This window comes from Erinaceus europaeus, chromosome 12, assembly GCF_950295315.1.
Source record: "Erinaceus europaeus chromosome 12, mEriEur2.1, whole genome shotgun sequence".
NCBI classification, from domain to species: Eukaryota; Metazoa; Chordata; class Mammalia; order Eulipotyphla; family Erinaceidae; genus Erinaceus; species Erinaceus europaeus.
Genome location: NC_080173.1, coordinates 54,375,056 through 54,396,530, shown reverse-complemented (window position 1 = coordinate 54,396,530; position 21,475 = coordinate 54,375,056). Strand labels below are relative to the sequence as shown.

At 40.9% G+C, this 21,475-nt stretch overlaps 1 protein-coding gene across 7 annotated transcripts in view; it reads right to left on the bottom strand.

Moving 5' to 3' along the window:
• Window positions 1–963: 963 nt before the first annotated feature.
• The window catches only part of KAT7 (lysine acetyltransferase 7), a 54,944-nt gene continuing 34,432 nt past the window's right edge, over window positions 964–21,475 (bottom strand). For 6 of the 7 annotated variants that reach the window (XM_060203672.1, XM_016189340.2, XM_060203671.1 and 3 more), the window contains 8 exons: window positions 19,584–19,694; window positions 15,862–16,053; window positions 11,174–11,263; window positions 10,832–10,972; window positions 9,493–9,586; window positions 6,100–6,246; window positions 4,567–4,673; window positions 964–2,616 (listed from right to left, as the gene is read on the bottom strand). In XM_060203672.1, coding sequence (XP_060059655.1) covers window positions 2,515–2,616; window positions 4,567–4,673; window positions 6,100–6,246; window positions 9,493–9,586; window positions 10,832–10,972; window positions 11,174–11,263; window positions 15,862–16,053; window positions 19,584–19,694 — 984 coding nt within the window. In that variant the 3' untranslated portion in view covers window positions 964–2,514. The remainder of the gene's footprint in view (window positions 2,617–4,566; window positions 4,674–6,099; window positions 6,247–9,492; window positions 9,587–10,831; window positions 10,973–11,173; window positions 11,264–15,861; window positions 16,054–19,583; window positions 19,695–21,475) is intronic. The other variant, XM_060203673.1, reaches the window with a different exon arrangement.

Sequence of the window (21,475 nt, the reverse complement as noted above, 5' to 3'; positions counted from 1 at the left end):
AAGCAGATGAATTGTCTAGGTGAGCTATTTTACCAGCCCCACATAGTGCAAGGACTGGCTTAAGGATCCCTGTTCGAGCCCCCAGCTCCCCACCTGCAGGCGAGTCGCTTCACAAGCAGAGAAGCAGGTCTGCAGGTGACTTATTTTTCTCTCCCCGTCTTCCCCTCCTCTCTCCATTTCTCTGTCCTATCCAACAACAATAAATAAACAAGGGCAACAAGAGGGAAAATAAATTTTAAAATGTAAAAAAAATAATAAAAGCCTTAAAAAATAACTTAGGGTGGGGGTAAATAGCATAATGGTTATGCAAAATGATTCTCATGCCTGAGGCTGGCTCCAAAATTCAATCCCCCGCTACACCATATGCCAGAACTGAACAATGCTCTGGTTAAAAAAAAAAAACAACCAAAAAAAAAAAAAAAACAACCAAGTAGTAGTGTGCCTAACTGAATGCACAAGCCTCACAAGAACTAGAGTACTGCTCAGCTCTGACTTACAGTAGTGCAGCAGCTTAAACCTAGGACTTTGAGAACTCTGGCCTAAAAGTGTTTTTCTTTTTCTTTCACATAACCATTATGCTATTTTCCCCATCCACAAGGATCTTTTTAAGAAAATGTTCTTCATGGTCCAGGAGGTGGTGCAGTGGATAAAGCATCGGACTCTTAAGCATGAGGTCCTGAGTTCAATCCCCCACAGCCCATGTACCAGAGTGATGTCTGGTTCCTTCTCCTTATCTTTTTCACTAATAAATAAAATCTTAAAAAAAAAAAAAAAAAAAGAAAGAAAATGTTCTTCAGAGCAAGAGCTCTCTGGATAGCCTGCAGGGGGGGAGGGAGGAGCAGCAACTAAGTCAATAGCCACAAACCACATCCTTCAACAGTAAATCCCAAGTATATTCACTTTCAATAACAAGTCAGTTGAACCATTTTCATACACAAATGAGAACTCCTGTGTGAAACGGACTTGAGCAGAGAACATGCTTTATTGAAGGATAGATACAGAACAGCACATTCTACCACATGTGAGGAAGGGTTTAGCTTCTGTAAAAGACCTTTCCCCCTTAAGAAAACCCCTAGTGAAGTTGCTTTTGGATAAATTGTAACAGTGACACTGAAACTGGCAGGGAGCTGCCACTGAACATGCTTAAAATTAGCTCCCCCAACCCACAGTGAGTATAAGTAGTGTACAGAGATGACAAGAGAAAGGCACAAATGACCAGAGTCAGGATTGTGGTGAGGGCTCCACATGAAGACAAAACTGTCGAAGGAGACCAAGTTGGGAAGGGTGACATGTTAAACATCAAAAACTGCCCCAAGATAGCAGGTTATATAGTGGGCTAGGGAGAAATTAGAGGGAACATCTCTTCCTTCACTTGAACACCAAAAATAGGAAAGCAGAACAGGATGGTGGTGGCAAATCCCAAAAAGGAAATGGAGAAGGTCTTGGAAGGGCATGAACACTGCAGTCCTAGAGGGAACGTGAGGCATGGCTGAACAGAGATGCAAAACTTGGCAGGGCTGGCCCCTCTGCCTGAGTCATGGGGTGAGATACTGAAGTTACTTAACTTCTCTGAGAATGTTCAGACAAAATCAATGGCATTTATGTGGAAGTACATGTCTGCCATGTCAAACTGATTCTGGTGGGAAGATTTTTGCAGTGTCACAGTTAGCATACAGCATAAAAGGGGAGGGTCTGAAATTATTTTGGCACCTGGAGATGTAAGAAGGAGCAGAGAGTAAAGAAAGAATAAAACACTTACTACTGGTGGGGCAGAAAGTATTCATTTCCTTTTACCAAGACACTGCCTACAGGTGAATTCAAATAAAAAATCCAGAATCACCATCTCTTAATTCTCCATCTCCTTCCTTCAGAAGATTATGTATTGTTATTCAAACTACCCTCTGGGAAAAAGTCTTTGAAAGTATTTGGTTCTGGTCAGCCAGATACTGATCAAAAATAGGGCTTTCCACAAAAATGGAGGAATACAGTTTAAGTGAGATGAATTCCAAAGAGAAAGAACCCTCCCAGTACATACACACGCAGAAGTGTTACCTCATTCCTGCCTTCTAATAAAACACAGGTAAGAAATAACTGGAAAGGTCCTGGTAGTGACAACCGTATTTGGAGGTCTGGTGACCAGGCAGCAAGAAGCACTAGTACACAGTTTAGAAGACACAACACAACCTCATGGGGCTAAAGAGCATGAGGAGGGAACCAGTGACTGGACAGGTACAGTACCAAAACAGAACACCTTGGGTCAGTGCTATGAGGGATCTGCACTCAAGTCTAATATAGATCCCATCCAGGCAACCTCACTGAGGCCGAAACAATAGTTCCTCAGAACCAGCGTCTGCAGTGTACACAAAGGTCGGAGCCAGGACAGTCCTGAGGGGGATGACCTTCCCAAAGGATACTGTACTTGCCAATCACAAGAGCAACAGAAATGACAGACAGATCCCTAGGGCACGGATTCCTACTGCTGGGGTTCGCTGGCTCAGAGTAATAAAGGACACTTTAAGTGCCCTTTGGAGGGGTCCATTTTAAACAGCTTGGATCCATGGTTTTATTGGAATTGGATCTCTTGGCCTCTTTGGCTATCCACTCATCTATCAGGTCCTAGAAGGAAAAAAAAATTAGGAAAAATTATTAGGTCACCAAAATGTCATTATATATTCTAGTATACATGTGCATTCAAAAAGACTTCTACTGAAGACGGGATTATCAAAGATTTAATGATAGTAGTCCAACAGATAAAGTGTTAGACTCTCAAGAACAAGGTTGTAAGTTTAATGTCCAGCATTGCATGTGCCAGAAAGATATTCTGGTTTTATTCTCTCTCATATGTGTATGTGTATTTTTTTTTTTTTTAAACCAGAGCACTACTCAGCTTTAGCTGATTGTGGTGTTGGGGACTGAACCTGGGACCTCAGAGGCTCAGGCACGAAAGTCTGCATAACCATTATGCTATCGCCTCAGCCCTATAAATAAATCTTGGAGAAAACTGGTAATCAGATCAGATCTCTCTCTAGCATAACATTTTTTGAAAAAAATTATCTTCTTTACCTAATCCATTTACTCCTACTATAAACCTTACTGAGAACTAAAATCCATTATTCATTTTCTCTTATTACATATATAAGTCAATGAAAAAAATTAAGTAGGTATTAGTAGAGATGGCATTTGTTAAAGCAATTTAAAACCACTTCTATGAACCTTGGAATTCATTTCCCCTCTACAAATGGGCAATTTTCTCAAATCAAACACAGAAAAGTGTCTTCTGTGTTTGAGACAATCAAACACAGAAAAGCTATGTGACACAAAGCTGCTTAACTTATGTCATTCAAATTATGGGACAGGAACTTACCAAAAGGTCCTGATAAGAGTAAGATAGAATTGGTGTATTGCACCAAAGTACAAGACTCTGGGGTGGGTGGGGGAGGGTTCAGGTCTTGGAACATGGCAGAGGACCTAGTAGGGGTTGTATTGTTATGTGTAAAACTGGAGTTGGTGTATTGCACAAAAGTAAGAGATTCTTGGGTGGGTAGGTGGGGAGAGTACAGGTACAAAAAGGATGACAGAGGACCTAGTGGGGGTTGTATTATGTGGAAAACTGAGAAATGTTATGCATGTACAAACTATTGTATTTACTGTCAAATGTAAAACATTAACATCCCCAACAAAGAAATTTTAAAAAAAGAAGAAAACTGGGAAGTGTTATGCATGTACAAACTATTGTATTTACTGTTGACTGTAAAACATTAATCCCCCAATAAGAAGTGACAAAAAAAAAAAAAGAGTATGATAGGAGATAAGCTTAACAAATGCTTAACTGGGGAATCGGGTGGTAGCGCAGCAGGTTAAGTGCATGTGGCACGAAGCACAAGGACTGGCATTAAGGATCAGGGTTCGAGCCCCCGGCTCCCCACCTGCAGGGGATTCCCTTCACAGGAGGTGAAGCAAGTCTGTAGGTGTCTGTCTTTCTCTCCCCCTCTCTGTCTACCCCCTCCTCTCTCCATTTCTCTCTGTCCTATCCAACAACGACAATACCAATAACAACAATAACTATAACAACAATAAAAACCAAGGGCAACAAAAGAGAAAAAAAAAAATTTTTAAATTGCTTAATTGCATGTTAAAGAAATGAGACCATGTAAAAGATGAATGTAGGGAGTCGGGCAGTAGTGCAGCAGGTTAAGTGCACGTGGCGCAGAGCACAAGGACCGATATAAGGATCCCGGTTCGAGTTCCCGGTTCCCCACCTGCAGGGGGTTGCTTCACAGGCAGTGAAGCAGGTCTGCAGGTGTCTATCTTTCTCTCCCCCTCTCTGTCTTCCCCTCCTCTCTCCATTTCTCTCTCTCTCATATCCAACAACAACGACATCAATAACAACAATAATAACTACAACAATAAAACAACAAGGGCAATAAAAGGGAATAAATAAATATTTTTTTAAAAAATGAATGTAATCAGACTACTTATGAGATGATTGACTTTTGGGTATTTGAGCCCCACTGTGTTAAGTCTCAAAGGGCACAGCAATGACCAGGCCGTTGATAAAAACTTTACCTGTCTCTTTAAAACTAGGTGTTTCCCTTTCCAGTATTTGAGCATCTGAAGGGCTTGCAGAGTGCTGACAATGTCCACAGGATTCACAGCTGTTTCCTGGCTAATTTCTGAAACAGAAAAGCTACTTAGAACTCAGCCAAAGTATAGACCTTAAAGTTCCTACCTCCCTTCCAATATCACTTTTTCCCTAACAGAAGAGAGATATTATAGCGAGAAACCAATTTTAGCTCCTCCAGAAGTCCATGCCAGTGACAAAATAAACTGAAACTCTTTTCCCTATACAAATGTCCTAGATGGTACTGTACAAATCAAAAAGACTGGAAAGCTTTTTTTCTTTCTTGACTTTTAAGAACCAAAGTGTTAGTGGGGTTGTGCTGTGGCTCAGTAGAATGCACAATCACCTGGGCTCAAGCCCCCTGCTCCCCACCTTCAGGAGGGAAGCTTCTGCTTTTAAGCAGAACACTGTTCAGCTCTGGTTTATGGAGGTATGGTGGATTGAACCTAGGACCTGAGACTCTGGACTCTCAGGCATAAGAGGCTCTTTACCTGAGCCTTGTCCCTGTCCCCCCCCCCCCCCACCAGGGTTACTGCTGGGGCTCAGTGCCTGAACTATAAACACACCATTCCTTGCAGCCACTTTTTCCTTTTTGTTTCCTTTCTATTTTGATAGAACAGAGAATTGAGAGGTGAAAGGGAAATAAATAGGGAGAGAGAAAAATACTTGTAGATCTGCTTTACAACTTGTGAAGTGTCTCCCTACAGGTGAGGAGCAGGGGTGCAAACTTAGGTCCTGGCACATGGTAATATGTATGCTCAACTGGGAGTGACACGCCCAGCCCCATTAACCCCCCCCCCCCCCCAGGGAGAGAAGTTTCATGTGCTGTGAAAGCAGTACTGCAGGTACCTCTTTTCCTCTGTATTCCCCCTCCCCTCTGAATTTGTCTCTCTATATATATTTTAAAAATTGTATTTATTTAAATGAGAGGCAGAAAGAAACAAAGATACACTCAGCTCTGGTTTATGCTGCTGCTAGGGATTGAACCTGGGACCTCAGAGCCTCAGGCATGTAAATCTTTTGCATAACTATTATGCTATCTTCCCAGCCCTCAATTTTTCTGTCTTTATCAAAAATTAAGTGTTAGTACTTTCGGATTTGAGAAACCAAATCATTCCAAGGGGCTGACAGCTTTGAAAATCTTAGACATCTTTAGAAAAGGACTCTGCAATGGCCTATTTTCAGCAGGACTATATGCTCTTACATCCAGGGGTAACAAAGAATGGGGCATCTTCTTTGTAGATTATAAAACATGAACACGGGGTAGAGGGGGTAGATAGTATAATGGTTATGCAAAGATTCTCATGCCTGAGGCTTCAAAGTCCCAGATTCAATTCCCCACCCCATTGTAAGCCAGAACTGAATAGTGCTTTGGTTAAAAAAAAAAAAAAAAAAAGTGAACATGGATTGGGAAAGCTAGAATATTTAGTGGGGATTACATCTTGAATTACCACCATTCTAAAGAGTCAGAAACCAACCTTTGATAGAAATTTCTTTTCCCTGGAAATTATGCAGGTAACGGAGAAGCACTTCTTTCCAGTAACTGCGATAGCTAATGAGACCCAGATCTGAGAGCGGACGTTCTGGGGAGCCAACTTTTTCTTCCACTTTAGAAAGCAAATAACCTGCCGGGAAAAGACATATAGATGTACTATATCTTACTCTAAAAGCAAAGAGCAATGTGTCAGGAGGAAATAAGGTTGTCAACCAATCTATGAGTAGTCTTATTTTATATGCTTATATTTAACACACTGATCCATGGCCAACAGCATAATAGCATCTAGCTCCTGTAAAGCACAGCCTTCAGTACTACAATTAGGAACCATTGAAAAAAAGGCTGAGAAACACATGAAAAAATGCTCCAAGTCTCTGATTGTCAGAGAAATGCAAATCAAGACAACAATGAGACAACTTCACTCCTGTGAGAATGTCATACATCAGAAAAGATAACAGCAGCAAATGCTGGAGAGGGTGTGGGGTCAAAGGAACCCTCCTGCACTGCTGGTGGGAATGTCAATTGGTCCAACCTCTGTGGAGAACAGTCTGGAGAACTGTGAGAAGGCTAGAAATGGACCTACCCTATGACCCTGCAATTCCCCTCCTAGGGATATATCCTAAGGAACCCAACACATCCATCCAAAAAGATCTGTGTACACATGTTCTTGGCAGCACAATTTGCAACAGCCAAAACCTGGAAGCAACCCAGGTGTCCAACAACAGATGAGTGGCTGAGCAAGTTGTGGTATATATACACAATGGAATACTACTCAGCTGTAAAAAATGGTGACTTCACTGTTTTCAGCCGATCTTGGATGGACCTTGAAAAAATCATGTTGAGTGAAATAAGCCAGAAACAGAAGGATGAATATGGGATGATCTCACTCTCAGGCCAAAGTTGAAAAACAAGATTAGAAAAGAAAACACAAGTTGAACCTGAAATGGAATTGGAGTATTACACCAAAGTAAAAGACTCTGGGGTGGATGGGTGGGTGGGGAGAATACAGGTCCATGACATAGTGGGGGTTGTATTGTTAAATGCGAATCTGGGGAATGTTATGCATGTACAAACTATTGTATTTACTGTTGAATGTAAAGCATTAATTCCCCAATAAAGAAATAAATTATTTAAAAAAAAAGTAAACTATACATATATTTATAATATATATAACATACATATATAAAAAAAAAGAAGAAAATTGGGTCAGGGTAAACAACATAATCACTATGCAAAAACTTTTGTGCCTGAGGCACCAAGCGTTGCAGGTTCAACTCTTAGCACCACCAAAAGCCAGAGCTGAGCTGTGCTCTGGTAAAATTAATAAATTCATTTTTGTCTCGCTCTCTCCTGAACCACCACATGAACATATAGCTTATAAGTGAGTCCTCTTCTCTTTTTCTCTCTTCCTCTCTCTCTCTTTCCCTAACATGTTTTGTTTTCAATAAAAGTTTAATTTACCTTAAATAAAATGAATATGGAGTCGGGTGGTAGCGCAGCGGGTTAAGACGTGAGGATCCCGGTTAGAGGCCCCAGCTCCCCACCTTCAGGGGAGTCACTTCACAGGCGGTGAAGCAGGTCTGCAGGTGTCTATCTTTCTCCCCCCCCCCCCGTCTTCCCCTCCTCTCTACATATCTCTCTGTCCTATCTAGTGATGACATTAACAACAACAATTAACTACAACAACAATAAAAAACAAGGGCAACAAAAAGGAAATAAATGAATATTTAAAAAAAATAAAATACAAAAATCTGGAAATGGACTGTAAGAACTGAAAAAAAAAAAAAATTCATTTTAATTAAACCAGGGATGGGGAGATAGCATAATGGATATGCAAAGAGCCTTCTATGCCACAAGCTTCAAGATCCCAGATTCAAGCCCCAGCACCATAAAACAGAGCTGAGAAGTGCTCTGGTAAAATAAATAACTTAAATCAACAACAGAGTTGGGAAGGTAGCTCTGTGGCAGAGCACAGGACCTGTTTGACCTCTGGTACTGCTATGTCAGAGATGAGCAGTGCTCTTAACTTTTTGTCATAAAAACAAAAACAAACAAACAAAAAGTCTGGGAGGTGGTTCAGTGGACAAAGTGTTGACTCTCAAGCATGAAATCCTCAGCACAATGCATGTGCTCTGGTTTTCGTTCTCTCACACTAATAAATCAATGTTAAGAGGGGGAAAATCGGATGTGAGGGCGATCTGGTTGTGACATCTGTCACCCCACTGATCACCAGGGTTGATTCGGCTGATCTGGCTGGCTAGGCGGGTGTCCCCTTCCTCCCTCACTGCTGTGCGCTCAGTCGAAGAGGACGACCTTCCCCAAATAGAAACGGTCCCGTGCTAGAACCTCCAAACAAGCTCAAGGGGGAAAATCAGGGCTGGACGGTGACACACTCTGCACTAGGATGTGGGTTCAATCCCACAGTTTCTAGCTGCAGTGGGGGAAGTTCCCTTTGAAGCAATGCTACAGGTGTGTTTCTTTTTCTCTATCCTATTAAATAAATATTATAAGATAATAAAAAAATCTTAAAAGCCAAGAAGATAGCATAGCAATTATGTGAAAAACTTTTGTGCCTAAAGTTCTGAGGCTCTAGGTTCAGTCCTCACCACAAGCCTGAGCTGACCAATGCTCTGACTGAAAAGGAAAAGCAAGTTTTATAAAACAAAATAGTATGTGTGTATGTGTGTGTTGGGAGGGGGAGAGTGGTGGCACACCCAGTAGAGCACATACATTAGTATGTGTGAGGACTCAGGTTCAAATCCCAGGCCCCCAAGGTGGGGAGGGGAGTTTCACAAGCAGCAGAACTGTGCTGCAAGTATATCTTTCTTCCTCTCTTCCCAGTCTTTCTCTTTATATCTATCAAGAGAGAAAAAATTGTGCCTAAAGTATTAGTTTTGGGGTTAGTGCCCGATTCTAGTTTTGTTGTGGTTGCCAGTCTCCATTCCTCTGGGTTGGCTTTCTCAGAGTAGACAGACACAGAGACAAGGGAGGGGGGAGACATCACAGTATCAAAGCTCCCTCCAGTTTGATGGGGCTCAGAATTACTCAAATTTTTATAAGTTAGGACTACAAATAAACTTTAGTGAAGAAGCCTAAACTTACAAGTGCTGTTCCTAAGTCTGAAAATGGGACAACCCTAAAGAGCTTAATTTATTTATTCTCTCTCGCCTCCTATGAGGTACCAATGCAGAGTCCTACGGTCACTGAGTGTTCAATGTGTTTCAGGCCAACTGATTGCAATCAAGCTTTCTCCACTTATTTACCTAATAAATGTCAGCTACCATGTCAGAAATTATAGAGATTATAGAACAAAATGACAAATAGTATTCATGTGGTCTTTTATCTGTGGCACTTAGGACTTAGCAGATTCACTTACTGAAATCAATGAGCATCTTGCCATAGCCCTGTCTCATGTACTGAGGCATGGTAAGGATACAGGATACATTGTAGTTGAGAAATGAATTCTTTTCCTAAAATCAAGAGCAAACAAGTGAGCAGGTCAGGAGGGTTTGAAACCAAGGTGTCAGCAATCTTGCCGACAAATAAATCTGCTTACAAAATCTTTGGCTGACTAATCCGGAGGAGAGGCAAGGCAGGCTCCTGGCTGCTACATCCACACCCCCTGATGATGGCCAGCATCATTGATCTCAGGGTTCCCAAGGCTCTAAGACCTCCAGTCTCTTTTTATGGGGGCTGACTCTGCGTTTTTCACAGAGCAAAGCAGAACAGAAAGGTTTAGAAAGTAGAGTTAGGGGAGTCGGGCTGTAGCACAACGGGTTAAGCGCAGGTGGCGCAAAGCACAAGGACCGGCATAAGGATCCCGGTTCGAACCCCGGCTCCCCACCTGCAGGGGAGTCACTTCACAGGCGGTGAAGCAGATCTGCAGGTGTCTATCTTTCTCTCCTCCTCTCTGTCTTCCCCTCCTCTCTCCATTTCTCTCTGTCCTATCCAACAACGACAACAACAATAATAACTACAACAATAAAACAACAAGGGCAACAAAAGGGAATAAATAAATAAAATAAACATTAAAAAAAAATTAAAAAAAAAAAAAAAGAAAGTAGAGTTAGTCTAGGGTAGCCCTCTTACAAAGCAATTTCTCAAAAGAAATTATCATTGGAAAAGGGAGAAACCCTAAAAACTAAGTATCAATTCTGATAGTTAAGACCAGTAAAATCACATATTGTGGGAATCCATTTATGTGAAATGTCCACAATAGATACATTTATAGACAGAGTGACTGTGAAGGGGTAGAATGGAAACAGGTAGTGTCAGCTGATAGTTTTTAAAGGCACAGTGGTGTTCTCGTTGAAGAACCCTGGCTTTCAGAAAGCCAGGCAAACATAAAATACCCCCTGGCTTTAAGTTCACAGCATAAAGGAGGGCAGAGCGAGGAGGACTGGCTTCATTATAAGATGTAGAATAGTGGGCTAGTAAAAATGACTCTGGACTATATTTAAGAGACAGTTCCAACCCCCAAGTCCAAAAGTGAATAAATCAGAAGCTTTTTGTAAAGAATTGCATATTTTCAAGTAGTCTCTGATATGTGGATTTGCTGAAAGCACATGGGGGGGGGGGGCGGGCACGGGTAGAGGAGAAAGAATGGGGCTCATGGCACAGGGTACAGCCTTCCTGTTAGTGAACTGAGTCCCCATATGTCAACATCAATCACTCTGCACTGGCTATTTGCTTCTTAATCTCTAGATCCTGCTAACCTTGGAAAAATATCCAATCAGGTGACAGCCAGTGTTGTCTGCTTCTGTCATAACATAGAACAGGAAGGGCTCCACATCATAATATAGTGTCTTGTGGTCCAGAAAAAGCTTGGCCAACAGGCACAGGTTTTGGCAGTAGATCTGGAAGTAGAGAAAAGGTTCATGTGTAGGTCAATGATCCCAAAGCTTATTAGATAAAAGTCTAAACAAAATCACTACTATTAATGACACAGAAATTGTGTAATTTAGCCTACACAAGAGTTAAGTGCAGGTAGCAGGGAAACAAATTCCTAAAACCTCTGATCCTACCACCCCTTCTTTATTACGGCACCACTGTTTTACCTTGTTTTTCTTGCCATCCACTTCAAATACGGAGATGGAACCTTTACGATATATCTCATCACCAGGTGGATGTTTCCACACACACTTAGCCTGCAAGAGAATAAAATTCTTATCGGGGAAACAAGCCTTTCCAAAATGATTGCTTGCTCACATGGGAAAACAAATGACAGGTCATATTTGATCAGCTGGGGTGACAGACAAGAACATATAGCAAAAGAGATTCCTACCCACCCCCTGCCTCATAAAACAAAAGCTTCTGAAGTCACTGCAATATATTTATTGCATCTTTATAATAGTTTGGAATAAGCTCTCTGGGTTTTAGTCTGGCATAGTTTCAACCCAGGAGATTAAACCATCTACTACGTAAAAGGTAGATAAAATAAAAATACCCTTGAACCAACAGGAAATTCTTAAGCGGCTTACTTCCAGCAGCTTAGAGCTAAGTAAAGAATACTTTATCCATAACTTCTCGTAACCACCTTACCATTTACAACTCCCCCCATAAAGTATTACCTTTGTTATATAAATTCTTCTGTAGCTTAAACACACACCTCAGACTGGTTTTAAAGCAAGAGGCAGGGGATGCACTTGGCCTCAAGGGGGCACAAGGTCCTGCTTTCCTCATTGCAACGTTGTTGTTGTTGTTTTTTAAACCAGAGCACTGCTCAGCTTTGCCTTATGGTGGTGCTGAGAACTGAGCCTGTTAGTTTAGACCTTTGGTGCCTCAGGGCTGAAAACCATTATGCTGTTTCCCCAGCCCAATAGGTGAATTCTTAAAAGGTTTTATGTAAGCATGGGGGGGGGATAGCATAATGGTTATGCAAAGAGACTTTCCTGCTTGAGGCTCCAAGGTCCCAGGTTCAACCCTCCACACCACACCATTATAAGCCAAAGCTGAGCAGTGCTCTGGTAAAAAATAAAGTTAAAAAATATAAAAGGTTTTATGTAAATACATTTAAAAGCATATGCAGGGCAGAGAGATAGCTTACTGGGTAGGGCACATGCCTTGCCTCCCAATGAGTACAGACCAGGGTGGAGCACGAGAATTACATGAGAAGTGTTATGACACTGGAAGAGGCTCCGGTGCTATGGTGTCTTTCCCTCTCTCTATCAGATAAAGTGGCCCAGAGGATGGTTGAACTGCACTTGTAGAAGAGCCTGGTTTGGGAGTATGTGGAGCAACTGGGGAAGTGGCTCAGTGAGTATGTGTAAGGACCGGCCTCAATCTCCAGTGCCACACTGCAGAAGGGTGCTCTGGCCTCTCTGAAATAAATCTTTAAATCTGAGGGCGGGAGGGGGGGAGGTCAGGCAGTAGTGCAGCAGGTTAAGCACACGTGGCACAAAGCACAAGGACCGGCATAAGGATCCTGGTTCCAGCCCCCGGTTCCCCACCTGCAGGGGAGTCGCTTCACAAGCGGTGAAGCAGGTCCACAAGTGTCTATCTTTCCCCGTCTTCCCCTCCTTTCTCCATTTCTTGGTCCTATCTAACAACACAACATCAATAACAACAACAATAATAATCACAAGAACGTTGGGCAATAAAAGTGAAAAAAAAAGCCTCCAGGAGCAGTGGATTGGTGTGGAACCCAGCAATAACCCTGGAGGCAAAAAGCTCAAAGACCATTAAGGATCCTGTTTGGAGCCCTCCGACTCCCCACCTGCAGGGGGGTACTTTCCCAGGTGGTGAAGCAGGTCTGCAGGTGTTTATCTTTCTCTCTCTCTCTGTCTTCCCCTCCTCTCTCCATTTCTCTGTCCTATCCAACGACGATGACATCAATGATGATGACATCAATAACAACAACAATAACTACAACAAAAAAAACAAGTGTGCGTGGTCTGGGACGTGGCACAGTAGATAAAACGTTGGACTCTCAAGCATGAGGTCCTGAGTTTGATCCCTAGCAGCACATGTACCAGAGTGATGTCTGGTTCTTTCTCTCTCCCCCTATCTTTCTCATTAATAAGTAAATAAAATCTAAAAAAAAAAGGGCAACAAAAGGGAATAAATATTAAATAAATCAACAATAGTGCATTTTCTCTCTTTTTTAATATTTTATTTATTTATGAGCGGGATAGAAGAAAAGAAAGAACTAGACATCACTCCAGTAATGTGCTGCTAGGGACCTCATGCTTGAGAGTCTAAGGCTTTATCCACTGTGCCAACTCAGGACCACTAGAACATTCTCTGTTAAACTTTATTCTTTTTTTTTTTAATTTCTCTATTGAAAGATTGTTTTACAGTTGACATTAAATACAGTAGTTTGTACATGCATAACTTTTCTCAGTTTTCCACATAACAATACAACCCCCACTAGGTCCTCTGTCATCCTTTTCCAGGACCTGTACTCTCCCCCACACCCACCCCAGAGTCTACTACTTTGGTGCAATACACCATATTATGATTCTTTTTTTTTCTTAAATATTTATTTATTTATCCCCTTTTGTTGCCCTTGTTGTTTTATTGTTGTAGTCGTTGTTGGATAGGACAGAGACAAATGGAGAGAGGAGGGGAATACAGAGAGGAAGAGAGAAAGATAAGACACCTGCAGACCTGTTTCACCTCTTGTGAAGCAACTCCCCTGCATGTGGGGAGCCAGAGGCTCGAACCTGGATCCTTAAACCAGTCCTTGTGCTTCGCGCCATGTGCACTTAACCTGCGGCGCTACCGCCCAACTCCCCATATTATGATTCTTTAGGTCAACTCAAGAATCATGCCCTGCATGCCATGTGAATAAAATGTTGAGACTGTCAAGTATAATAAAGTCCTGAGTTTGATCTCTGGCATTACATGTGCCAGAATAATTCTCTGGCTCTCTTCCTCATCAATAAATAAATCTTTTTTTAAAAAAGACAAGAATTGGGAATCAGGCAATAGTGCAGCGGGGTAAGCGCAGGTGGCGCAAAACACAAGGACCGGCGTAAGGATCCTGGTTCGAGCCCCCAGCTCCCCACCTGCAGGGAAGTCGCTTCACAAGTGAAGAAGCAGGTCTGCCGATGTCTCTCTCGCCCTCTGTCTTCCCCTCATCTCTCCATTTCTCTCTGTCCTATCCAACAATAACGACAACAATAACTCCAACAATAAAACAAGGGAATAAATAAATATTAAAAAAAAAAAGACAAAACAACAAGGGCAACAAAAGGGAAAATAATAATAGGAAAAAAATTAAAAAAAAAAAAAAGACAAGAATCATACCTTAACTTGTCACATATAAATCTAAATATCTGTTAACTAGAATTGCTTCAGGAAAGCCCCGTCTATATTCTGGTCCTCTTTCCATACCACTCATGTCAGCTTTTCAACAATAACCAGATGAATGTAACAACTGTTTGTTTAGAAACAAAGTCAAACTATTGGCCAGATGGGAAAAGAAAAGCCCACCATTTCTATGATTATACCTGATGCAGTAAGAATCAGAAGCAATATGGGTTTAATAGGCTTCCTGATATTCAATTTCTATAACTCATAAAACAGTAGGTCCTCAAATATTCAGAATGCTTACAGTCTCAGATAAAATAGACCCTTTGCTTTCTCCCACTACAATTTCTTGCCCCTTCTGGCTATTATATTGGTTAGTGCCACTCAATAACCAGAAATAAAAAGGGCAAAACAATATTCATATCAATTAAGAAATAGATCTTGCTTTATTTACATGACGTATAGTCATGTAGCCTAGCTTCTGATCAGGTGTCTCTTTCTCTCTCCTTCAATAGTCCCCTTCCCTCTCCATTTCTCTCTATCCAATAAAATAAGTGGAAAAAAAAAAAATTAAGTGTACTGACAGAAACCATAGAAAGTCTGGGCTATACATGCTTAGGAAAAAGGCTTCCAGGAGTGATGGATTCATAGTGCCAGCACTGAGCTCCAGCAATCACAATAGTGGCAATTAAAAAACAAAAATAAATAACAACAAGACTTTCACTTCATAACCAGGGAAAGAAAAATACTTTTAAACCGCAAAACTAGCAAACATGTTTGTCAACAATGTAATCAGATTCAAGTCTACATACCCATTTTAATACGATGAATGTAAACCAAAGCACTAAACAACTTGACAAGATGCCAAAGGACCCATTCAGTTAATTTCAAAATTTATTTCTCCTAATTTTTTTATATTTATTTAGTTATTTTCCCTTTTGTTGCCCTTGTTTTTTATTGTTGTTGTAGTTATTAATGTCGTCATTGTTAGGACAGAGAGAAATGGAGAGAGGAGGGGAAGACAGAGAGGGGGAGAAAAAGACACCTGCAGGGACTCCCCTGCAGGTGGGGAGCTGGGGGTTCAAACCAGGATTCTTAATACCTGGTCCTTGTGCTTCGCAGCATGTGTGCTAAATCCGCTGTGCTACCGCCCAACTCCCCTACTTCTCTTAAATTTAGTGTGCACTCATAACACTATTTCAGGAAACAAATGTGCCCTGTTCGTCTAATGAAGCCTATTCATTTTCACTGAGTTTCAGACACACTTAAAATATGTAGCAAAGTTGATTCATATCTTGGGTTAAAAAACAGGTAAGCAGCAGTAAGAAGACAGGGCAACAATATGACAAGTGTCATCAGTTGCTATGAGTACTGTCCAACACACCAGTCATGCCAGACTGTTTATCCTATTCCTGAAATGTGGTTTTCAGGACCTCTAATATCTAGACTCAACACTAATTGAGATCATGATCATGAACCCCAGACAACCTACCATGTGCCGGCGGAGTATCGTTTGGCTCTTCATGTATTTTAAACAGAACTCACACATGTAAAGACGGCCCAGTCGTGCATATTCTTCAGGATAAGGTGAATGGTACCAAGTATCAAGTTCATAGCGACCAAAAGCAATTGTTTTTATCATGTTACTCCCTTCTGTGATTTGGCCTTGCAGCCTTAACTTCTCCTATTGTAAAGAAAAAAAAAAAATAAAAAGTCAAAGAATTAGAATCAATCACTTTTGATATAAAAACCTGTAGCTAGGGTCAGGGAGACAGCATAGTGGTTATAGAAGTGACTTTTCCACCTGAGGTTCTGAGGTTACAGGTTCAATAACTACCCTACCCCTTAAAATTCTTTTTCTTTTAATGTTATTTTATTTATTTATTTATTTATTGTCTCCAGGGTTATCACTGGGGCTCGGTGCCTGAACCACAAATCCACTGCTCTTGAAGGCCATTTTTTCCCATTTTTGTTGTTATTGTTCATATTGCTCTTGTTGTTGGACAGGATAGACAGAAATCAAGAGGAGGGGGAAGACAGAGAGGGGAAAAGACAGACACCTGCAGACCTGCTTCACCACTCATGAAGCAATCCCTCTGCAGATAGAGAGCCAGGGGTTCAAACTGGGATCCTTAGGCCAGTCCTTCTGCTTCACGTCATGTGCACTTAACCCACTGCACTACTGCCCAAAACCATTACTTATTTATCTATTGTATAGATAAAGAAAAATTGAAAAGTGAAGGGGAGAACTTAGTTAAGCGCACACACACATACACACCATAAGGTAGAACTGAGCAGTGTCCTGGGGGATAAAAATAAATGAAAATAAATAAATGCCTGTAGTTTTAATTTCTGTGCATGTCATCATGCTAGGCTGTGAAGGAAAAAAAGAAAGAGACACATTTGGCGTCTATTCATGAGAAACTTGCACTAAATTGGATGCAATGGCTGGGGAAATTTCTCAACTGGTAGAGATTTGCATGTGTGAGGTCATCCCAATTTGAACTCTGGTACCAAATGTGTCAGAATGGTGCTCTGGTTTCTCTTTCTGTGTGTGTCCTGTGAAATTCTCGTGTGTAACAAATCTAAAAAAAGAGAGTTATTTGGACAAGGATAAACAGAAAGGCATAGAACAAACTTCCTATCTATATTGCCCAGAGCACAGGCTTTTAAAAAAATATTTATTTATTTATTTATTCCCTTGTATTGCCCTTGTTTTGTTGTTGTTGTGGTTATTCATGTCGTTGTTGGATAGGACAGAGAGAAATGGAGAGAGGAAGGGAAGACAGAGAGGGAGAAAGATAGACACCTGCAGACCTGCTTCATCACTTGTGAAGTGACCCCCCTGCAGGTGGGGAGCCGGGGGCTCAAACTGGGATCCTTCAACCTGTCCTTGCGCTTTGCCCTACCTGCACTTAACCCGCTGCGCTACCGCCCGACTCCCCAGCACAGGCTTTTATTATACTCTGAATATAAAATTCAAATCACCTCTTGAATATCAGACTAATTCCTTGGTAAAATTGTTTTTTAACATTTTATTTATTGTAGAGACAGAGAAATTGAAAAGTGAAGGACCTTGTTAAGTACACATGCACAAGGACCCAGGTTCAAGCCCCTGGTCCCCACCTGTGAAGCAGGTGTCTCTTTTTTTAACCAGAGCACTACTCAGCTCTTGCTTATAGTGGTACAGGGAATGGAACCTGGGACTTTGGAGCCTCAGACATGAGGGTTTCTTTGCATTACCATTATGCATTGGATCGACCTTCTGGTGGTGCATCCCGTGAGTACCCATTTATTGGGGAAACTGACGATCCTTCCTAGCCGAATGAATCCACATGGATCCCAGTCACTTTCAAAGCCAGCAACAAGCAGACATCAGGCTCAACCTGACGCTGTTGACTGGCTACAGAAGAAGGGCAAACGCTAGAAGAAGAACCATTATGCTATCTACCCCCCTTCCTTGTCAATTTCTCAGCCCTATCAAAAACAAAAGCTGCTAGTAGCAGTAGATTCTTAGTGCAGGCACCTAGCCCCAGTGTTAACCCTGCAGGTAAAACAAATAAAGAAAGGGCTGGGTGGTGGTGCACCTGGATGAGTGCACATGTTACAATGCTCAAGGACCCAGGTTCCAAACCCCCGGTCCCCACCTACAGGGGGAAAGCTTTGCGAGTGATAAAGCAGTGCTGCAGGTATCTGTCTCTCTCCCTATCTCCCCTTTCTCTCTCAGTATTTGACTCTATCCAACAAATAAATAAAGATAATAAAAAACAGAGAGAATAAAAGAAAGAAAAAGAAAGGTAAGGGGTGAGATAGTATTGTTCCACCACTTGTAAATCTACCCCCCCCCCCCCCGCACAGGTATGGGGTGGGGGTGGGGGTTTGAACCCAGTTCCCTGTGTATTATAATTTGTGTGCTCTCTACAAGGTGCACCACTGCCTCTGGTAAAATTCTTCAGTCTGAAGCAAACTGAATTATAAAAGGCAATTGATTATAAAAACAACTCCCACCTTTACAAAACTAAGATGTGCTTTACTTATCTGCAGTTTTCATAAAGCTTTGTGGATCTGTGACATATATTCACAGACAGTCATTCAATTTAGGGTCTTTAAAAAGGGCCAGGTGGTGGCACATCAGGTTGAGGACCCAGCTTTAAACCTCCAGTCCTCACCTGCAGGAGGGAAGCTTTACAAGTGGCAAAAGCATGCTATACGTCTTTCTCTTTCTCCCTTTCTATTTCCTGCTTCTTTCTCAGTTTCTGTCTCTATCCAATAAACGGATTAATAAAAAAAAAAAAAAAATTGACTCTAGGATTTAAACCACAGAAATTATAACACATTTTAGATAACTACCTCCACTAAGCATAGACTACAGAAATAATTCTTGGTAGAGGGCTGTGAAGGGCATGTTCTGTTCCTGAATGGGACACAGAAAATCAGAAACAGCCTATCCCAGTCAAAGGCAACTCTAACCTTATCTCCCATTCAACAATGCTACTGGAGGATTTTTAAATGAAGTATACCTTAAAAAAAAAAAAATCAAAAAGGGGAGTGGGAGTGAGAGGAAGGTAAAATGTACTTATGAGAAGTAAATTCAATCACCACAATTTTCTTTAAAAATTGTATAAAATTCTGCCTATGGTGTCAAAACTAAAAGTGAATTAACTGAAAATCAGAACAGAAAAATCGTCTGAATATGTAATCCTACAATATCTGGTATTTTTTAAATCCTTTTCTAGTTGCATTGGACTCAGGAAACCCTGCAAAGGGGAGGTCCGGTTAGGGGGTTAAGGCTTAAAGAATTGCAAATGACCCAACCCAACTGAGACAAAAGGGCACCTACTGTTCTATCCAGCCATACCAATACAACCATACTGGTCCTTCCAGGAGGAAAACTAAGTTGGGAAGAGAGATGGGGCAATTAATTTTAAATATGAATGAGGACAATCTCTAATAAGGATAGCTAGGGAAAGGGAAAAGAGATTCAGGCAGCAAGGTACATCTAATTCCTATCAAAGCTACTGCTAAATCATTTTTCTTCTTTTTCATTTATATTATTATTGATGTTGTTATTTTACCAGAGCACTGCTCAGCTCTGGCTTATTTATGGTGGTGTAGCAGATTAAACCTGGGACTTTATAGAGCCTCAAGCATGAGATTCTGAGGTTCTAAGTGGCCTTCACTAGTGTTACTAAACATAAAGATTTTGATACTCACCAAATCTTCTGAAGCCCGGGCTTGTGCTCTCCGGAAAAGATCCAAGTCATACTCGCTAGTCAGGTTTTCCAAGAGAGGTTCCCTAGTGTTCCCATACGTCTGCCTGTGTTCCTAAGAAAATAACCAAGCATGATGTTCTCTGCTTTCATGTACTTCAAAGGAACAAACATAACCACAAGCTATTTATTTAGTGCCTACTATATGCTAGGTATGACACTATTAAATACTTGGGATTCAGCACAAAATATTATAAACCAAGTTAATTAAGAAGACACCCACTAGCCACCCTAGGGAATCTGGGAAGGAAATGCTCCTATGCCTCCAAATGGATTTTCTTTTATCTCTAAGTAAACACTGAAGGGATAAGAACTCTATCTCCATTTCTTCCTCTAAAAAGAAAAAAAAATGCATGGCAGTACAAATCAATAAAATTTAACAAACACAAAGGTACAACAAATTCCTGAGATCTGAAATTCATTATATATATTCACCCGATATCAAAACAAACCACAAGAAACCAGATTTTAGAATCTTCAGGTAGAAAGGTCCAACTGGACGGCGCAGTCATGTAAATTCTTTCACTTAGAACTACTGCATCCACCACTACGTTGTCTGCCAAAGGCATGAAGATCCCATTTTACAACAACAGCCCAAGTACACAGGAAAAACAGGCTCACCTTTAAAAAAAAAAAAAAAAAAAAAAAGAGTTTTGCTAAATATTGTTCCAATCAGAAAAATAGAAGCAAAAATATAACCCAGTTTTAAGTAAGCATCAAATCTTACCATAGTGGCCTCAATAATGTACCCTTTCCTTGAAAAGAAATGCCACTGGGGAAACTTTCCTTTTCCTTTTAAATCTTTGATTCTAGCCCTTCCCTCTCAGTCCCAGACTCCACCTCCCTCCTAGAGACTAGAGATAATGGTTGCTAGGTGAGGTGGATGGCTCATCTCAGGGACATTAGCGATTTCACACATCTATTAGCATATGAAGAAACAAACAAACAAAAAGAAACCATTCATATGTCTTTTAAAAATTGGGTTTAGCCCCTCAAAATTTAAGTATTAGTGATTTCTTCTAAGTTTCATGAACTTTATTTTACAATAATAATAAAAAAAACTCCTATCCAGCATTTTTACTGGGAAGGTTGGGTTCCTATAACCTCACCCATTACTGGAAAGCAGATGCTTATAAACTTGTGTTTCAGAACCTTCCTACCTGTACGATTTTGACCAAATTAACCTCTCTAAACCTATTTTCCCACCTATACGTGAAAAAATACCCTTCATACATTTTGTTACAAAGATTATGGAAGCAACATTAACTACAGTAAGCACTCAATAATGGAGTACACCTTTACCTAATTTGCAGATTAATCATGTACTCTACAGTCTATTACTTTAGTATCATCTCTACAAATTGAACACAGTCTGGTGTTAAGTATTTAGCCACAAATTCAGACCCACAAAGTCCAGGAGGTGGCACAATGGATAAAAGAACTGGACTCTCAAGCATAAGGTCCTGAGTTCAATCCCTGGCAGCACATATGCCAGAGTGATGTCTCGTTCTTTCTCTCCTACTCCTATCTTTCTCAATAATAAATAAAATGTTTTAAAAACAAAAAACAAATTCACATCCACCACCTACAGTCCATCTCACAGTAACCCATATCTATTTATTTACAGTGTTAACATTTTCATTAAGTATATATAAATACATATGGCATATTTCTGTCTAAGTAAAGTCATCTCATGCTCTAAGTATTCACAGCCATGTTTTAATATGTATATTTATAGTAATATTCAAATTACACAATGAAGGGAATATGCTGAAGTCTGACACCCTCACAGAAAGAACTTATCTCGCTGAAACAGACTCAAGGGGACAAGCAGAC